We start from the raw sequence: 15,220 nt of genomic DNA on the forward strand, positions 1-15,220 counted from the left end.
GCCCTCCTTGAAGTTTGACCCACAGGGTCTCAGTTAAGCCTGAATAAACTCTAATTTTCAGATCTAATCCTGAATCCAGCTTGTTGCACCACAGAGTCTGCATATTTATTTGTGCAAATTATAAACAGTCCAAATGGTATTGCTGTTGAAAAGTATATTTATACTACTCACAATATATTATTACATATATACATTCATGTACTGTAGGTAGACTCTGGTAACTATCATTGTAGTCAGAATAGCACATTACAAATCTGTATGTAGAAACTAGTTCTGACTGCAAATATATGTCTCCCCTCCCAAAAACGTATTTCTTATATTCCATTTTCTCCTGGTAAAGAATGCACTTATTCATAATACTTGACATTTTAAGTCAGCAAAACCCCAGTTGTGACCTCTTTATGCATTCCCACATCATTATAGCTACTCCCTCTAAAGGATTTATGTCAACAAGTCATTACACTCAAATATCAAAGGCTTTATACCCTGTATATAGGCAAAGCATTGCTCACATATGTGAACTTAAAACTAACCCTAAAATCTTTAATGTAAGAAAAGGAAAAGAAAAAGAAAGACTGCAAGTTATATGAAATATAAGAATAATTCAAAGAAGGAAGGAAGCAATACAAGGGCCAGTGGAAATGCTATGGTGATGTATCAGTTCGCAGGAACTAAGCTAAACCTGTTAATAAGTCTGTTCTATATCTGTCTTATAAATGTCTCAAACCAAACCACTTCATTTCCATTTTACAGGTCAATTTAATTAATTACCTTCATTTTTGTGGGTATAATTTTACACTCACAAATAACCACATCTATATCTTTCCAATAAGATAGTCTCATCAGCCTGCGACAACTTTGGACTCACTGTCAGCATGAAGAAAACCAAAGTGATGTTCCAACTTGTGCCTGGCACAACATCCTGGAAACCACACATCTCAGTAAAAGACCAACAGATGTCAATGGTTGACAAGTTTGTCTATCTAGGCGACATGATTTCCCGTGCTGTTCGCATTAATGACAAAGTCAGCTCAAGACTAGCGAAAACCAGCATGGCCTTCAGCAGACTCCAAAGGCAGTCTGGGACTGCAGGGGCATTGGATGGTCAATGAAACTGAAGGTCTACAAAGGCATCATTTTCTCAACCCTCCTTTACACCTGCAAAACCTGGACCATCTACCAGTGTCATGCCAAGAAACTAAATCACTTCCACCTGCACTGCCTGTGAAAGATACTAAAAATCAAGTGGCAGGACAAGATCCCGGATACCGAGGTGTTCAGAAGATCAGGTGTCCTCAGTATTCATACTCTACTGAAAGTGACACAGCTGAGATGGGCTGGCCACATTTCAAGAATGTCCAACACTTGCCTGCCAAAGAAAATCTTGTACAGCGAACTGTCAAATAGAGTTTCCTTTCACAGCACACCCAAAAAGCAGTACAAGGATACCCTAAAGGTGTCCTGACATAGTTTTGGCTTTAACCTGGAGTCATGGGAGCAAATCACTCATGACCATCCATCCTGGAGGTCATCAATCTAGAATGGAGCACTGACCTTAGAACAGCAATGCATGGAAGAAGCAATGAAGAAACATGTGGCCAGAAAAATGAAAACCTTCCATATCCAGTCCTCATTGCTCTCTTGCCCCTTCTTCAGCAAACTGATCAGGGCAATGATCAGGCTTATAAACCACCTACATACCCATGCGACCTAGCCCCCACACCCCTCCTTTATCTTTCTTTTCTCTTTTCATCTCCTTTTTCTCTCCTTTCTCTTTTCTCCCTCTCCTTTTTTCTTTTCCACTTCTTTTCTCTTTTCTCCTGCCACCCCCCCTTGCTGGATGTGGTCATCTTCACCAGTGAAGGACAACAATCATCATCATCACTTCAAAACACAAAAACAAACATTTACCTCAAAGTCCATCTGATTACCTGTGACAGCACACTATAGTTTCTCACCTATAGCAGATGGAGAGACTCAAAAGAGGTGAGAGGAGGGTGGCATGCAGATTGGCAGCAGGCCTTCTTGAATTTGCTGAGTTCTCTAAATTTCCCTCCCCCTCTCCACATTTATAGATGGTTGGTTCTAATATTCTAATAAATGATCTCTGATTGGTTATTTAAATGTCCTTGTTTCACTGAAACTTGTAAAACTAACTGAACCAGATCTCTTGTGAACATGGAAGGTGTCAATTAGTTGGGAGAAACTCGCCTGTTTCTGCTTTACCTTGGTTTATGGTCTTCTTTGACAAGGCTATTTTGCTTTGCAAATTATCTAGGCATTTTAACAAAAATGTATTACAGCAAAATGGAATCTAATACATTCTGTTACATCAATCACATCAATCACTACTACTAATATTATAAGGTAGACTTATGATATAGAACATTTGTATTATTTAATGTATGGTCTTCCCTTATAATATCTCCTTTCAGGCCCTGTGCTTTCTTTAATTGCATCTCATTACTGGTTAACTTAGACATGTTGATGGCTTCCTTTACTTTGCTGACCAAGCTAGCTGTCATCTGCAAAGGTCCATGTGATGGCCGTTCAGAAACAAGCTTTTTTACTTAGCCATACTTCTACAGCTAGGACTAAACCCCCTGCAAATGGACAAGGCTAGCACCAGGAAGCTGATAAGACCCTTAATATGTGCTGGTGGGGGGAGCACATATTATGGGTTTCATCTAAAGTAGTTTCATCTTTCACTACTAAAAAGTAGTGAGCAGAGATGGCACAGAACAAGACAGCTGGAACGTTTAATTTGCCACATCTGCACTATAACACTAGTTGGTAGAACCCCCTTATAGAAATTACAATTGCTGTCCCCAGGTGAAATACTTATTAAGGACAGGTTACAGAACCAAAGCTCATCTTCTGTTGCTCAAGTAATGCCTCACTGGACTGGGAATTGGTGTTGGCTATGGGGGATGACCTGGTAGGGGACCTGCAGATTTGTGGTCACCTTGGGGACAGTGACCATCAATCACTTGAATTCACCATATATCATAGGGTAGGTAAGATAACTAGTAGGGTGGAAGTGCTTGACTTTAGGAAAACTAACTTCAGTGTGCTTAGGAGTCTAGTCAATGACACACTGCAGAAGGGTATTGGTGAGATGGGAGTCCAGGAATGGTGGTTTTTCCTAAAGGAAGCAATCCTTTGAGCACAGAGGGAGACTATCCCAATATGAGGGAAAAGGGGGAAAGAAGCCACAAAACTTCCTTAGCTAAACAGGGGAATCCAGGGGAGCCTACAGGCAAAAAAAAGAAGGCATATAGGCAGTGGAAGCAGGGGGAAGCTACCAAGGAGGAGTATAACTACTTGGCCTGAACTTGCAGGAAGGCAGTTAGAAAGGCCAAAGCAACTACAGAGCTGAGACTCAAGAAGGGGAGGAAGGGGGATCTGAGTAATTATAGGCCAGTCAGTCCCACCTCCATCCTTGGAAAGGTCTTTGAAAAGATTATGAAGGATCATATTTGTGGGAGTTCAGCAGGTAAAATAATGCAGCAGGGAAACCAGCATTTATTTGAAGCATCTCTTGGGCTAACAAGGAACTGTGGTCACAAACTGACAGAGAACAGATTTAGGCTAGATATCAGGAAAAACGTCTTCATGGTAAGGATGGGCAAAATTTGGAATGGGCTTCCAAGGGAGGTGGTGCTCTCCCCTACTTTGGGGGTCTTTAAGAGAAGGCAGGATAGGCATCTGGCTGGGGTCATCTGACCCTAGCACTCTTTCCTGCCTAGGCAGGGGAGTCAGATTCAATGATCTGTTGAGGTCCCTTCTGACCCTAGCATCTATGAATCTATGAAGTACCATTCTTCTCAAGCCAAGCCAAAGAAATAAAGCTGTCTCAACAATCCAGGTCTTTCTTAAGTCATTACCCCAGGTAGTTATGACTGTTTGGCACCTCTAACTAGTCATTGGCCCTCTTATCTATACAGAGGGTAACTCAATTTCAATGGCTTCTAATTTTTTTGGGGGGGGGGAGGGAGGAGCTTTAATTTTAAACAGAAACAGATGTGATCAAACAAATAGCTTTTAATTTTTTTCTTAGTTTATAATGTTAAACTAAATGGAATGATTTGTAATACTTTTAAATGTCTCACTATTTCAAACCATTAACAAAATATACGTAATTTCTGCTGATAAAAAAATGGAGATTTACAAAATTATGATCACCAGTTGCAGATTTTATCAAGAAAAATATTGAAAAAGTAATAAAATTGAAACAACATTGCAATTGTCAGAGGCAATTTTAGGTTTGCTTAAAAAATATAAATTAATTTGCCAAAATGAAGCTAAACTTATCTAAAAAGCTGTTTTAGGTCAATTTTTAGATTTCAACTTGCTGCTAAACTTAAGAAATATGTAAAGTTGGAGTTGTATAGGCTATATTAAATTACTCTTTTTTCCTCAAAAAAAAGACCTCTATCAAAATTACGCACTCTTTTTTAAATGACTTCAGCTTTTTTGCTCTATTCTGCACTAACACCCTATGCAGCAGGCAACTGCCTGCACGTCTCACTTACCAAATGTTTGATGACAACTTCTTGAAGGAGGAGAAATCTGTTGAGGGGGAGGAGGCAGGAAAAGTAGCTTTCAAACTGCATGTTGGGGAGCCACAGGAAATGAGACTTAGAAATGCAGTTGCTCCATAGTGCTGCCTAGATCCTTCCTCTTCTTTTAGAAGTCAGACAACTGCTGTCTAGGTCATTAAGGGGGAGTGCAGATTTTCGGTGATAGTCTGTACTTCAAGAAGAACAATTAGCTTCTGACAAATATTTACTTGAACCTCTGACAGGCCCCCAAAGGAGCACATGTAGAGCATCTGCTCCCTGGTCCAGCTACTCCCAAGAGTCCTGTCCCTGCGAAGTTGTAGTCAGGGTCTTCACTGTATTTGCAGCAAGACTCATACCAGCCAACATTTACTCCTACAGCTGCCAGCAGAGGGCTGGACTTGTCCCTTTTATCAGGACCTGGCCCAATACTCACTGAAGTCAGCTGCATCAGTCTAATTATATTCAGTGGGCAATGGATCAGGCTGGGGGTAGGGGGGAGAGAAAACAAAAGCTGGAAGTGCAAAAGTTTGTCCCCTTCCCAGGGCCTGAGCCAGAAACATGTGTCAGTAAAAAATAGTCATGCCACCAGAGATTACAACCACCTCCCCCAATGCCCTTCATGGGGTTACACATTTAGCTGCTTGTCTTCTTCAGGACATTAGAATATTGCTCAGAAAACTGTAACAATCTGTAGTATTGGAAGCACAACCAATTTTCTCCCTGATTTGAATTATGAAAAGAGAGAAAGTACAAGCAGTTAAGAAGAAACAAGATCTGTTCTATAAAGGAGCCAAGATTTTATTTTTTTCCCCCTGACATATGCCAAACAAAGCAGAAGAAACAGAAGAATTTGGCACCATTAAAAAAACAGTTTGTAGAGAAAAGAGCTGAATACATGTGGCCAAGCTCCATGTGGTTTTAAAGAGAAAACTTTCATTGTGAAACTTTCAATTGGCCAAACTTATTTTGGAAGTAATGTAAATGGATATTAGCTGAAAAAGTATGTGCATTCAGTAATGCTATCAAGCAATGACAAATGGAAAGTATCTGTGAAGATTTAAATTGGAATTCAAAATCTACCTCATGCTCAAAGAAAAAATCTATGCATACACCTAGAACTTTGAGCAGTTCTGTGATCTTTAAAGAAAAGAAAAAACCCTGCTCATGTTCTTAATGCAACCACATGCATGATGGAAACAAACTGGATTTGAATAAGAGGGCAGACTGTAACACCCGTAAGGCGCATCTACACAAGATGTTACAGCGGTGTAGTGATGCTTTATAGCGCTATAGCATCAGCAATCACAAACCATGATGCCACAGCTATGTCACCATAGCAACGCATTCCCTCAGTATAGGGCATTGCTGTAGCAATACAGCAGTCAAAAATAACCATGCACTGCCAGCACAGTGCAGTACGGGCTGTTACCGCACCATCTTTTAGTACTTCCAAAGGGAAGTACTAAATGACATTGCAGTAACAACAGCGCCATAGGGCCATGTGTAGGGGCACGCGCCCACAAGTGCACAAACACTGGAGGAAAAGGTATAGTGCAACATTACATAGCCTACATAACATACATCCTTTACATCAGATAACTTAGTTCAATTTGTTTCCATAATTGGTAAGAGGTGAGCATTTTGGCCAAAACACACTTATTAACTCCTTGAACCACAATATAGAGGATATGGGGCATGAGCAGGTCAGGGACTCTGCTGCTACACAAAACAGCTTGTCCTCCCATTCCAAGACAAGGATCCACATAAGGGATTATTGCAGCCATATGGAAGCATTTTTCTTCTTATAGCACCCATGGCATTCAGCTACATTAGTCACCAGATCATCAAGTAGAGAAGCACTCTTATTCCCTTTTAACATAGGGAACTAAGGCAGAAAGAGACTGAGGAACTTTTCCAAGAAAATACAGACTACTGGTGACACAATCAGCTGCAGAATCCATTTCCTCCACATCCCAGTCTAGTGTTTTAACTAATCACAAGATCATTCATCTTTGATCATCCTGGGTGGATGACAGAAAAAGGTAAGCCCTGACACTTCACAGTTTGAATACCCGTTACATTCCCATGGCTTAAACAAGGGAAGTGACCATTTTCCCATCACTATGCCTGCAGAAGTGAAGGTGAACTTCCCTTTGTATCTCTCAAGGGGCACTAGACTTAAGATGCACCACCTTAGCCACGTCCACACAAGTGTGGCCATTTGGTTCCCCAGGGACAACTAGCAGCAGTGCACCTTATGCTGCTGCAAGTTATCCCCAAGGAACCCCTGTGCCATGTGCACTCTGGTGTGTGGCAAGTTACCCTGGGTGGAGCTGGGGAGGCTGGGCCATCACTGGGCTAGGCACAACAGCCTTACCTGGGGTCCAGAGGGCCTCCTCAGGCTACAACAGTGGTGATCCTGCTGCTTGGAGCCTGGCTGGCTCTGGGCAGCCCGGCTCCACTTCTGAGTGGTTCATGCTGCCTTCATGTGCGCCACCCTGCCTTTTATTTCCATAGGTTTTTTTGACCCCTGGAAAACAACTGAATGTGAAGTATGTGATGCCAATGTCTGCGACGCCACATACTGCACAGCCACACTCATCTGGACATGGCCTTTGTCTCTTTTTCTGTGTCGCCTTAGATTTCACATAACTTCCTAATTAAAAGTTATCTAGTAAATTTACTTCAAAAATATTGACTAAAACTAATCGGTTCTGTGAATACTCTGCATAGGATCTATTTTTTCTGGCTCATAGCTGGACAACGACCAACACTTTGAGTAAGGTACAGTTAGTTTTTAATACATACTGTACATTTTATCAGCCTGTATATATTCACAAGTTACTGCTCCATAGTTAAAAGTAAATTAATTCAGTATTCAAATAATAAATTAAAATAAATTACTGTCCATTAGTTAAATTATTTTATTTCCAGAAATTAATTGTTAAAAGAAGAAAGAGAAGCCAAGTTACAGTAGCATTACTTAAAGAGAAAGATGGTAAGAGTTTTTCTGCAGCAATGCTGGAAAAACGGAGAAGGAAATTCTATGGAATAAAGTTTCTCAAGTGAAATAAATAAACAGAACTTTCTTGTTGCTTATTTTTGCTGAAAATAGCTTTGGGATTCTTTTTCCTGGCATTTTTTGTACATTTACTGGGTTGGCACATATCAAGGACTTCTGGGCATTCACAAAGAACAGAGCAAATTCAAAGTAATGGAGATCATCGCCTACAAAGTAGGTCAACAGAAGTCGGAGGGAAAACAAACTGTTGCTAGGTGGCAGTGTACCTTAAGCAAACAATATTATATAGATCATAGACTCTTGAGATTTTTGTTACTTGCTAACATATATACACAGTTGCTCTTAAAATGCTCTTATAATGTTACCCTGAGGACAGGAAGCTTAGATTTACATGATTTCAACTTTTCATTTCAGCTGGCTAAGAAATGGCATTGCCTTTCAGGTCAACAATTATGCAACACCCACAACAGAATGGTTCCAGAGCCCTTTGTTCCCCTCTAGAGGTTTGAGATCCAGAAACCCAGTAAACTGAGTACTGTACCTCTTGAAAACATGAGAGATTTGCAAACTTGATTTCACTCAACTCCTGCTCAGCACTAACAGAAAGAATGCAAAAAAAAAAATGTGAACTGCAACTTATCATATTAAAGAATCCAACTTGTTATGAAATGTAAGTGCAATATTTGAAAACAGAAGTAACAAAAACCTTCTGGGCTATTTTACAAATTAAAAAGTGTTACTTCTTCCACACTTATAAAAGAGGGTTAGCCACCTTAGTTCTATTAAATTGCAGGGTAAAGACAAGTCAGACAATATAAGTAGAAGATGAAAGTAAACAAACATAGGGTATTAAAATACCTGCATTTGTACCTCTTCAATAGCATAGAACAAAACAAATTGCCAGGACAAAGAAGCAGGTAAGAAAGCAAGAGGTTACACTCTCCAATATCCTTCTAATCTGTCCTTCCTGATGTTCCCTCAAACAGAAGCCTACCTTAACATATTGCCTAAATTAGCAGAAGTGGTAAAAAAGACAAGCTGATGACATTTCGTGAACTACAATTCACTTGGTAAGAGAGCTGTTAGCAGGCTCACAGCTTGTCACAAAGAAAGATAAGAAGTTCTGGAGGCAAAAACAAAGTTGTCTTATTTTTCGGAAATAATCTTTCTGGGTTCAAAAGAGTGATCTATTGGAGAAGAATTTTAGATAAAATTCAGTGGGATTTTTCTGTTTGTTTGTTTTTGTTTGGAGGGAACCTAAAAGAATGAAAGGATAGAAAACTGAACACAAACATACATCAGGCTGTAGCCAAACTCTAAGTGGCCAAATAAGGAAAAAGCATCCTTTATGGTAAATGTATTCAGTACTTGCCTTCTTTGGGATTCTTGCCCCTTTCTCTGATCCATTTGATACCGATCACTGTCCATTTGATACCAATCACTGTCCAAGATAGGATAGTAAACTGGATGGATCTGGCTTGGTATTTCAATTCCTATGTTGTTACAGTGTTAAATTCATGCGAGTGAGATGTAGCATTGCCCCATTCATTTTGCAGAATTTTAATTGTGAAACCTAAGAATGAGAATGAAAAGAACTGGGTACGTCTACACATGCAGTAGATCCGGGAACAGTCTACTTGCGAGTAAACTACTTGTGAGTAAATGCTCCTGGGCAGGTGTCTACAAGTTGCAAGAAAGTGGGACCAGATTTGCTGCTAATAGCAGCAAACTACTCCTGTTCCCGGGGCCCTGCAATAGGCCCCTGCCACCACCAAACTGTCTACTGGCCAGGGCTAGGACATTGCTCCTTGCCCCCAGGAGACTGCCTGCTGCCAGGGTGGGGACAATGTTTCCCTGCCCTGGCAGCTGGTAGCTCCTGGCCCCGGCTCCCCGATTGGGACATGGGACTTAGAAAAAGCTGCAGGGGAGAGGCAGGTCTCAGCCCCCTACCCCAATCCACCGGTGGGGCAGTTAGGCTGGGCAGGGAATCCTCGCTCAGCTGGGGACTTGCTGCTACCTGCCCTACCAGCAGATAGGGCGGGGACTAAGAGCCACCCCACCCCTGCAGCGCTTTCCAAGTATTGCGTCTCAATTGCCTGATCAAAGTGCAGGGCTAGGACCTGCCCCTGACTGGGACAGTTCCCAACCCCCCACTCTGTGGGATGAGGATCTTCCAGCACTAGCCCTGTAACATCAGATCTGGCAATGGGAGATAAGGATCTCTCAGCCCCCCACCCCCCTGCCCCCTCTGCTCCCCAATTGCGATGGTGAAGCAGGTGCTGGGAGATAAGGATCTCTCAGCCCCCATTCCCCAGTCATGATCTTGGAGCGGGGAGTTTGGAGCTCCCTGCTGCTGGGGCAGAGAGACATAATCACTGCCCAGCCTCTGGTGGCAGAGCCCACCCCAGCAGCAGGCAGCTCCTTGGGGCAGGGAGCAATCTTCCACCCCTGCTAGCCAGCTGGCAGGTAACAGATTTTGTCCTGGCCGGGCATCTACACGAGCGCTACTGCACAGTAACTAAACACAAGTAAATTTGCTACTTGCATTTGCACATAGTAAACTTACTCACAATTAGTGAAGTTTACTGTGCAGTAAGCATGTGCACGTGTAGATGCACATGCTTACTACACAGTAAAATATACTACTGTGCAGTACAACATCTCATGTAGACGCACCCACTGATATCCTTAAACTAAGTTTTCAGGAAAATCGTGCAACTAATGTTCTTATTCATAATTTTTTCAAGAAGCTTTGGTAGCAAGCACAATACTCAGTACTAAATATCCTCAAGTCAGGCCCTACTATAAGAAAGAATACTTCTCTGAAAGATTAAGGTTTACATTAAAGGTCAAATACTGTTGATCTCAGAGTTATTACTGAGACGTCAGTAACATAACTGCTATGAGTAAAACGTACATGTGGCTCTGTGTGCTACTAACCCAGGAGTGGGCAAAATGAGACCCAGGGGCCAGATGCGGCCCACCAGGCCATTCTATCCGGCCCACAGGGTCCCTCCAAAATTAAGAAAATTTATATTTATCTGCCCCTGGCTGCCCGTCATGAGGTCCTCGATGGCTTGCCAAAACTCAGGAAGTGGCCCTTTGCCTGAAATAATTGCCCATCCCTGTACTAACCTCTTAACTTAGACAAACAGTCTGAGGTCAAGAAAAACCGTTTGAAAAAAAAATTAGAAATAACAACACCACCAATTCAATAATGGGAAGAAAGACTGGAATTATGTTAAAAATATACACTAAAGAAACATACATTAGCAAGTGCTACCAGGTTTTGTTATTATTAGAAATACTTTTGAGGAAGGGAGCTCCTTCTGGAGTCAAGAAAATTTCCCAACTCATCCTTTAAATTAGCCTTTCCTCCTACCTAGCAAGAGATAGATTTTTTGTAGCATGCAGGAGGCAGGCAACCCTATCTGACAATGAAGTTTAACTTAAGATAATATTTCCCCTGATTAAGAAAACTTTTGTTCTGGTTCTATTTCTGCACCGTGATGTTAAACCTGGGCAAAGACTGAAAAAAAAATTCTTTGTATTATTATTGCGGCTGGCATTCAAAAGATAAATATTTATAAAAAGGGAAACCCCCTTTTCCTTTTTATGCAGTTGCCAAATAATATATTTAAATAATTTAATAATGAAGTGTATTTACTTAATCCTGAAATCTTGTTATGGCTGACTCACACCAGTAGTAGTACAGAAATGAACAAGCAGCAAAATAATTAAATTAAGTAACATTTCAATCTTACCCACTACTGTTTTGAAACAGGCCCCTCCAAATACTGAGCCATCCTGGTTCAGGAAGCCATCCTGGATCAGCAAAACATAGAAACTCACCTGTAGGCCCCACTGATGATGGTGGGACTTAATTTAGGTATACCCTTAAGCATCTCATTAAAACACGGCCATTGCTCCCTCCTAAGATTTTTTCCACAGCCCACTTTGAACAGTACAGCAGCTTCAAATAAAGGTGCAATACCTACTCCCAAGAACCGTAGTTATTGGAGAAAGCTTCTGACATCATTCAAACATATAAATTCCAGTCCATGCTCTGTACTACAGAGATTGTGCCAATTAGAGACTTCACAGAATATTCAACTCATTGGCTCCATTTCTTCAGCAATTCAGTAAAACTTTATCAAAGGGCTGGCTTACACTTCAATGGTTTACCAGCATGTGTTGTTTAGGCAGGCAATTTTTTTTGCCGACAAATGCAAATACAGATAAGGTGCCGTGTATCAGCATAACCCACTGCAATTCCTGAAGCAGGATAAAACAGACTAGACAAAAAGCACTTACATACTGTTATAACTGAGTCCATGTTAGAGGGGGTTCTCTATTTCTATACCACCAACATAATTAAAGCAGCAACATATTCTAATGTAGACAAGCTGTAAAAAATATGGACTTGTTCAGATATTTGTCAAAGACAAATATGAGCCTCCACAGATGGGGGTTTTGTACAGTTTGTTCTTTGTCCCAGCAGTGTCCAGTCCTGATTCAGTGCTAAATGGCTGGCCATCTCTGCCTCACATCTCTCTTTTTTCACAGGTTCAAGCACAATTTTCTCACATAACTCTTTGAGAAAAAGTCAAACTTAAAAACTTACTTTGATGCAGCAAGATATTACACATGTATTGACACACTATTGAGGGAACTGCAGTTATTTAGCAAGATGATTTTTTTTTATTTGCTTTTTCCAGTGACTCATATTGGTGTTCTAGATGCTGGTCTAAATATCAACGAGTTCAATTCACAGTGATTCTGTTAACCTGAGAGCAGTTTTGTCTGCTGAGGAAGGTAGGGAGTCCTACTTCCAGGGCCTCGTAGGATAGATAGGTCCAAATAAATTATTAGGAAGCAGATTTTTAAAAAAATTGAAGGGAGTTAGTTCTTTCACACACATGGAATATATTGCTATAAGACATTGTAAAGGCTGACACAATTTAAGCAGTTTCAAAAGAGAATAGGCCAGACAGGTTTATCAGGTGCTATTAAACCTGTTAATGATTATGTAACCTCTAAATGATGTATAAAGAGGATTTCCTAGGCCTCTAAATGCTGGAAGCTGTAAGGGGAGAGGTGCTAGGGACAGATTAGTTTAGTTAAACCCTGTATATATACTCTCCCCGTTATCGTCTTCCTGTCAATTTGTTTTCCCAGGTACAGTGAGCCTCTATAATCCTCCCATAACAGGAAGAAAGAGAAAACTGGGATGGGAGTGTGATCCCAAACGGAGCACACCAGCCAGTGCCCACTGCCTCCCAAATGAGTCCGAGGAGCCTGAGGATGCTGCCCTGTGGAACTGTGCCCGGAGATGTGTGTGCAGCAGGGATTACTTGGTTAAGACCACTTAACCAGATTGGAGTAATCTCAGTCCCTTTATTAAGAGAAGGAACAGGTCCTCTAAACCAGGGGTGCTCCATCTCCAGCCTGCAGGCCAAATGTGACCCATGCTTAGAATATGGCCTGTGGCTATCCCCACAGGTTGAAAAATTTGGCAGCGGGCAGCAGTGGCAGTAATGCCACCTCTCCCCAGTGCCAAAATTCCAGGTCCTATGGGGTGGGCCAAAGCCAGGCCACAGCCTTCCCGCTGTACAGCCAAATTGGAGCCAGGCCATGACACCTTCCCCCCTGTGGGGCCAGGTCATGTCCCCCCTGCCCTCCACTCAGCCAGGCCTGGGCTGGGCCATGCCATGACCCTTCCCTCCTCGCACAGCCAGGTTGGGACTAATCCAAGCTCCCTTTCACCATGTGGCTGGACTGGCACCAGGCTGCCCCCTCCACACTCTGCATGGCCAGATGGGGCCTTGCTAGATCCGGCCCACAAAGGGATTGGGCGCTGTCCACCTGTCCATCCCACCAGCCAAAAAGACTGAACACCACTGCTCTAAACCAATGGTTCTCAAACTTTTAGGGGTCAAGCACCCCCTTTACGTTTGTAGCAATACTGTGCTGAACTTATTCACTGGAGGACAATTTCCAGCATTACTATTTGAAAGCTGCTACCACTTGTTAACAGTTTCCAAAAATGAATATAAGAGGTCAGGTCATTTATATATTTACATTTGTTTTATATATTAATAGAAAAGCAAAAAACAGAAATACTGAGGACGTTATTTTGTTTCTTTATTTCCTCTCAAAAGAAGAATTCCCCCCCCCACACCTATAACACATGTCCCACTCATACATGTGCCAGGTACCTGTAAAAATCAAGAAAAACCGCAAGAGTAGAGAGGGAAAGAAGAAATGTGAGACAAATGCTATTTTATTGGTCATGTTATTATTGTCTTCATTGGTTCAACGTGACTCACTCAAAAAGATGATAATGTATTTACAGTTCTACAGGACAAACTGAAAAGGCCATAGGATCTCTTATCCTCTCTGATTATACATTACACACCAGGGCAAAGAACAGGGAAGGGTCAATATTATAACTCAGCTAGGTAGGTGTAACTTGCAAAGCTCCCGCTCAAGGTGCTAACTAAAGGTAACTACATTTTTGTCACCTTTATTTGCTGCTGTCTCTGGCATGTAGATGAATGCGGCTTCTGTAGCAAGGTGTGATAAGAAGCATCCCATTGGAGTTACCAAACACACATGCAGAGCACCTGACCAGTGTTTCTTAGATGCCCTTCTCTGGTGAGGGCTGGGGGTTGCGAAGATTCACGGAGCTGATGTTGGATGAGCCTTTTCCCAACGCTTGGGCGTGTGCCACATTTTTCCGACATGCAGGTACAGGCATGGCATTTGGCAGCTTGTCGGAGCCTACCCCAGCCACGCGGGATCCAAACCCTCGCCTCTTGCAGGGGCCATGCTTTCGTGGTCAGGCGGCTCTTCCCCGGGGCCCCGACCATGCAGAAGTGCATCCCCCCCCCCCACTTCGGCGAGGGATCGCTCTGCAACACGACCTGTGGCAGGTCTCTCACTTGGGGCCGGCGGGGTGACACCAGGCCATGTGTCCCGAGGGCATGTGCTGGGGTCAGGACGGGGGCTGGGGTCGTACCACGGAGTCGTGTGAGGAAAGGCACGAGCCGCGCAGCCACGGGCACCAACAAAGCCCCCGCGAGCAACACGGGGCGCTGCATCCGCGGTAAAAAAAAAAAAAAGGCGACGGGGGGCACGGGATCTGCAGAAGGGATCAGGGTTTGCGCTGCAAAACCCCCATCTTAGAAAGGCAGATGGCTTTAGACCGACACGGCTCCCACCTCTGAAAGGGGAGCCCCGTGGAAATGGCAGGAGCTGCTTCGCGATCGGCTCCTGTCTCGCAGCAACAGTTTCCAAAAGTATCTCCGGGGGGGAAGGGGAAGGGGAAGGGGAAGGTGAGGGGGGGTGGTCCCAGCCCCGGCCACTCAAGCCCCGGCCACTCACCCGGATCGCGCGGGGAAGCAGCTCTCCCCACAGCCGAGACAGCGGAGCCCCGGGCTGAGCGAGCGCCCTCTCCCCGTCCCCCTTTACCTTCTCCTGCCGATGGCGGCCCAGAGCAGCAGCGCCGTGGCGATGGCTAGGCCAGAGGTGCACAGAAGGGACAGGTCGCAGGAGGCCATGGCAGGGTACGGCCACGCACTGAGCCACCCGCGCCGGGGAAAGTTTGTGCGCGCTCAGTGTCCTCGTCCCG

The 15,220-nt window shown here is 43.2% G+C and overlaps 1 protein-coding gene across 2 annotated transcripts in view; it reads right to left on the bottom strand.

The window, feature by feature from the left end:
- The window catches only part of LOC109304921 (25-hydroxycholesterol 7-alpha-hydroxylase), a 204,960-nt gene extending 189,751 nt beyond the window's left edge, over positions 1–15,209 (bottom strand). For both annotated transcript variants that reach the window (XM_019527726.1, XM_019527727.1), the window contains exon 1: positions 15,061–15,209. In XM_019527726.1, the coding sequence (XP_019383271.1) occupies positions 15,061–15,149 (89 nt within the window). In that variant the 5' untranslated portion in view covers positions 15,150–15,209. The remainder of the gene's footprint in view (positions 1–15,060) is intronic.
- Positions 15,210–15,220: the final 11 nt, after the last annotated feature.

The sequence above is a fragment of the Gavialis gangeticus genome, unplaced genomic scaffold (genome assembly GCF_001723915.1).
Source record: "Gavialis gangeticus isolate Ggan-Ray unplaced genomic scaffold, GavGan_comp1, whole genome shotgun sequence".
In the NCBI taxonomy this organism is placed as follows: domain Eukaryota; kingdom Metazoa; phylum Chordata; order Crocodylia; family Gavialidae; genus Gavialis; species Gavialis gangeticus.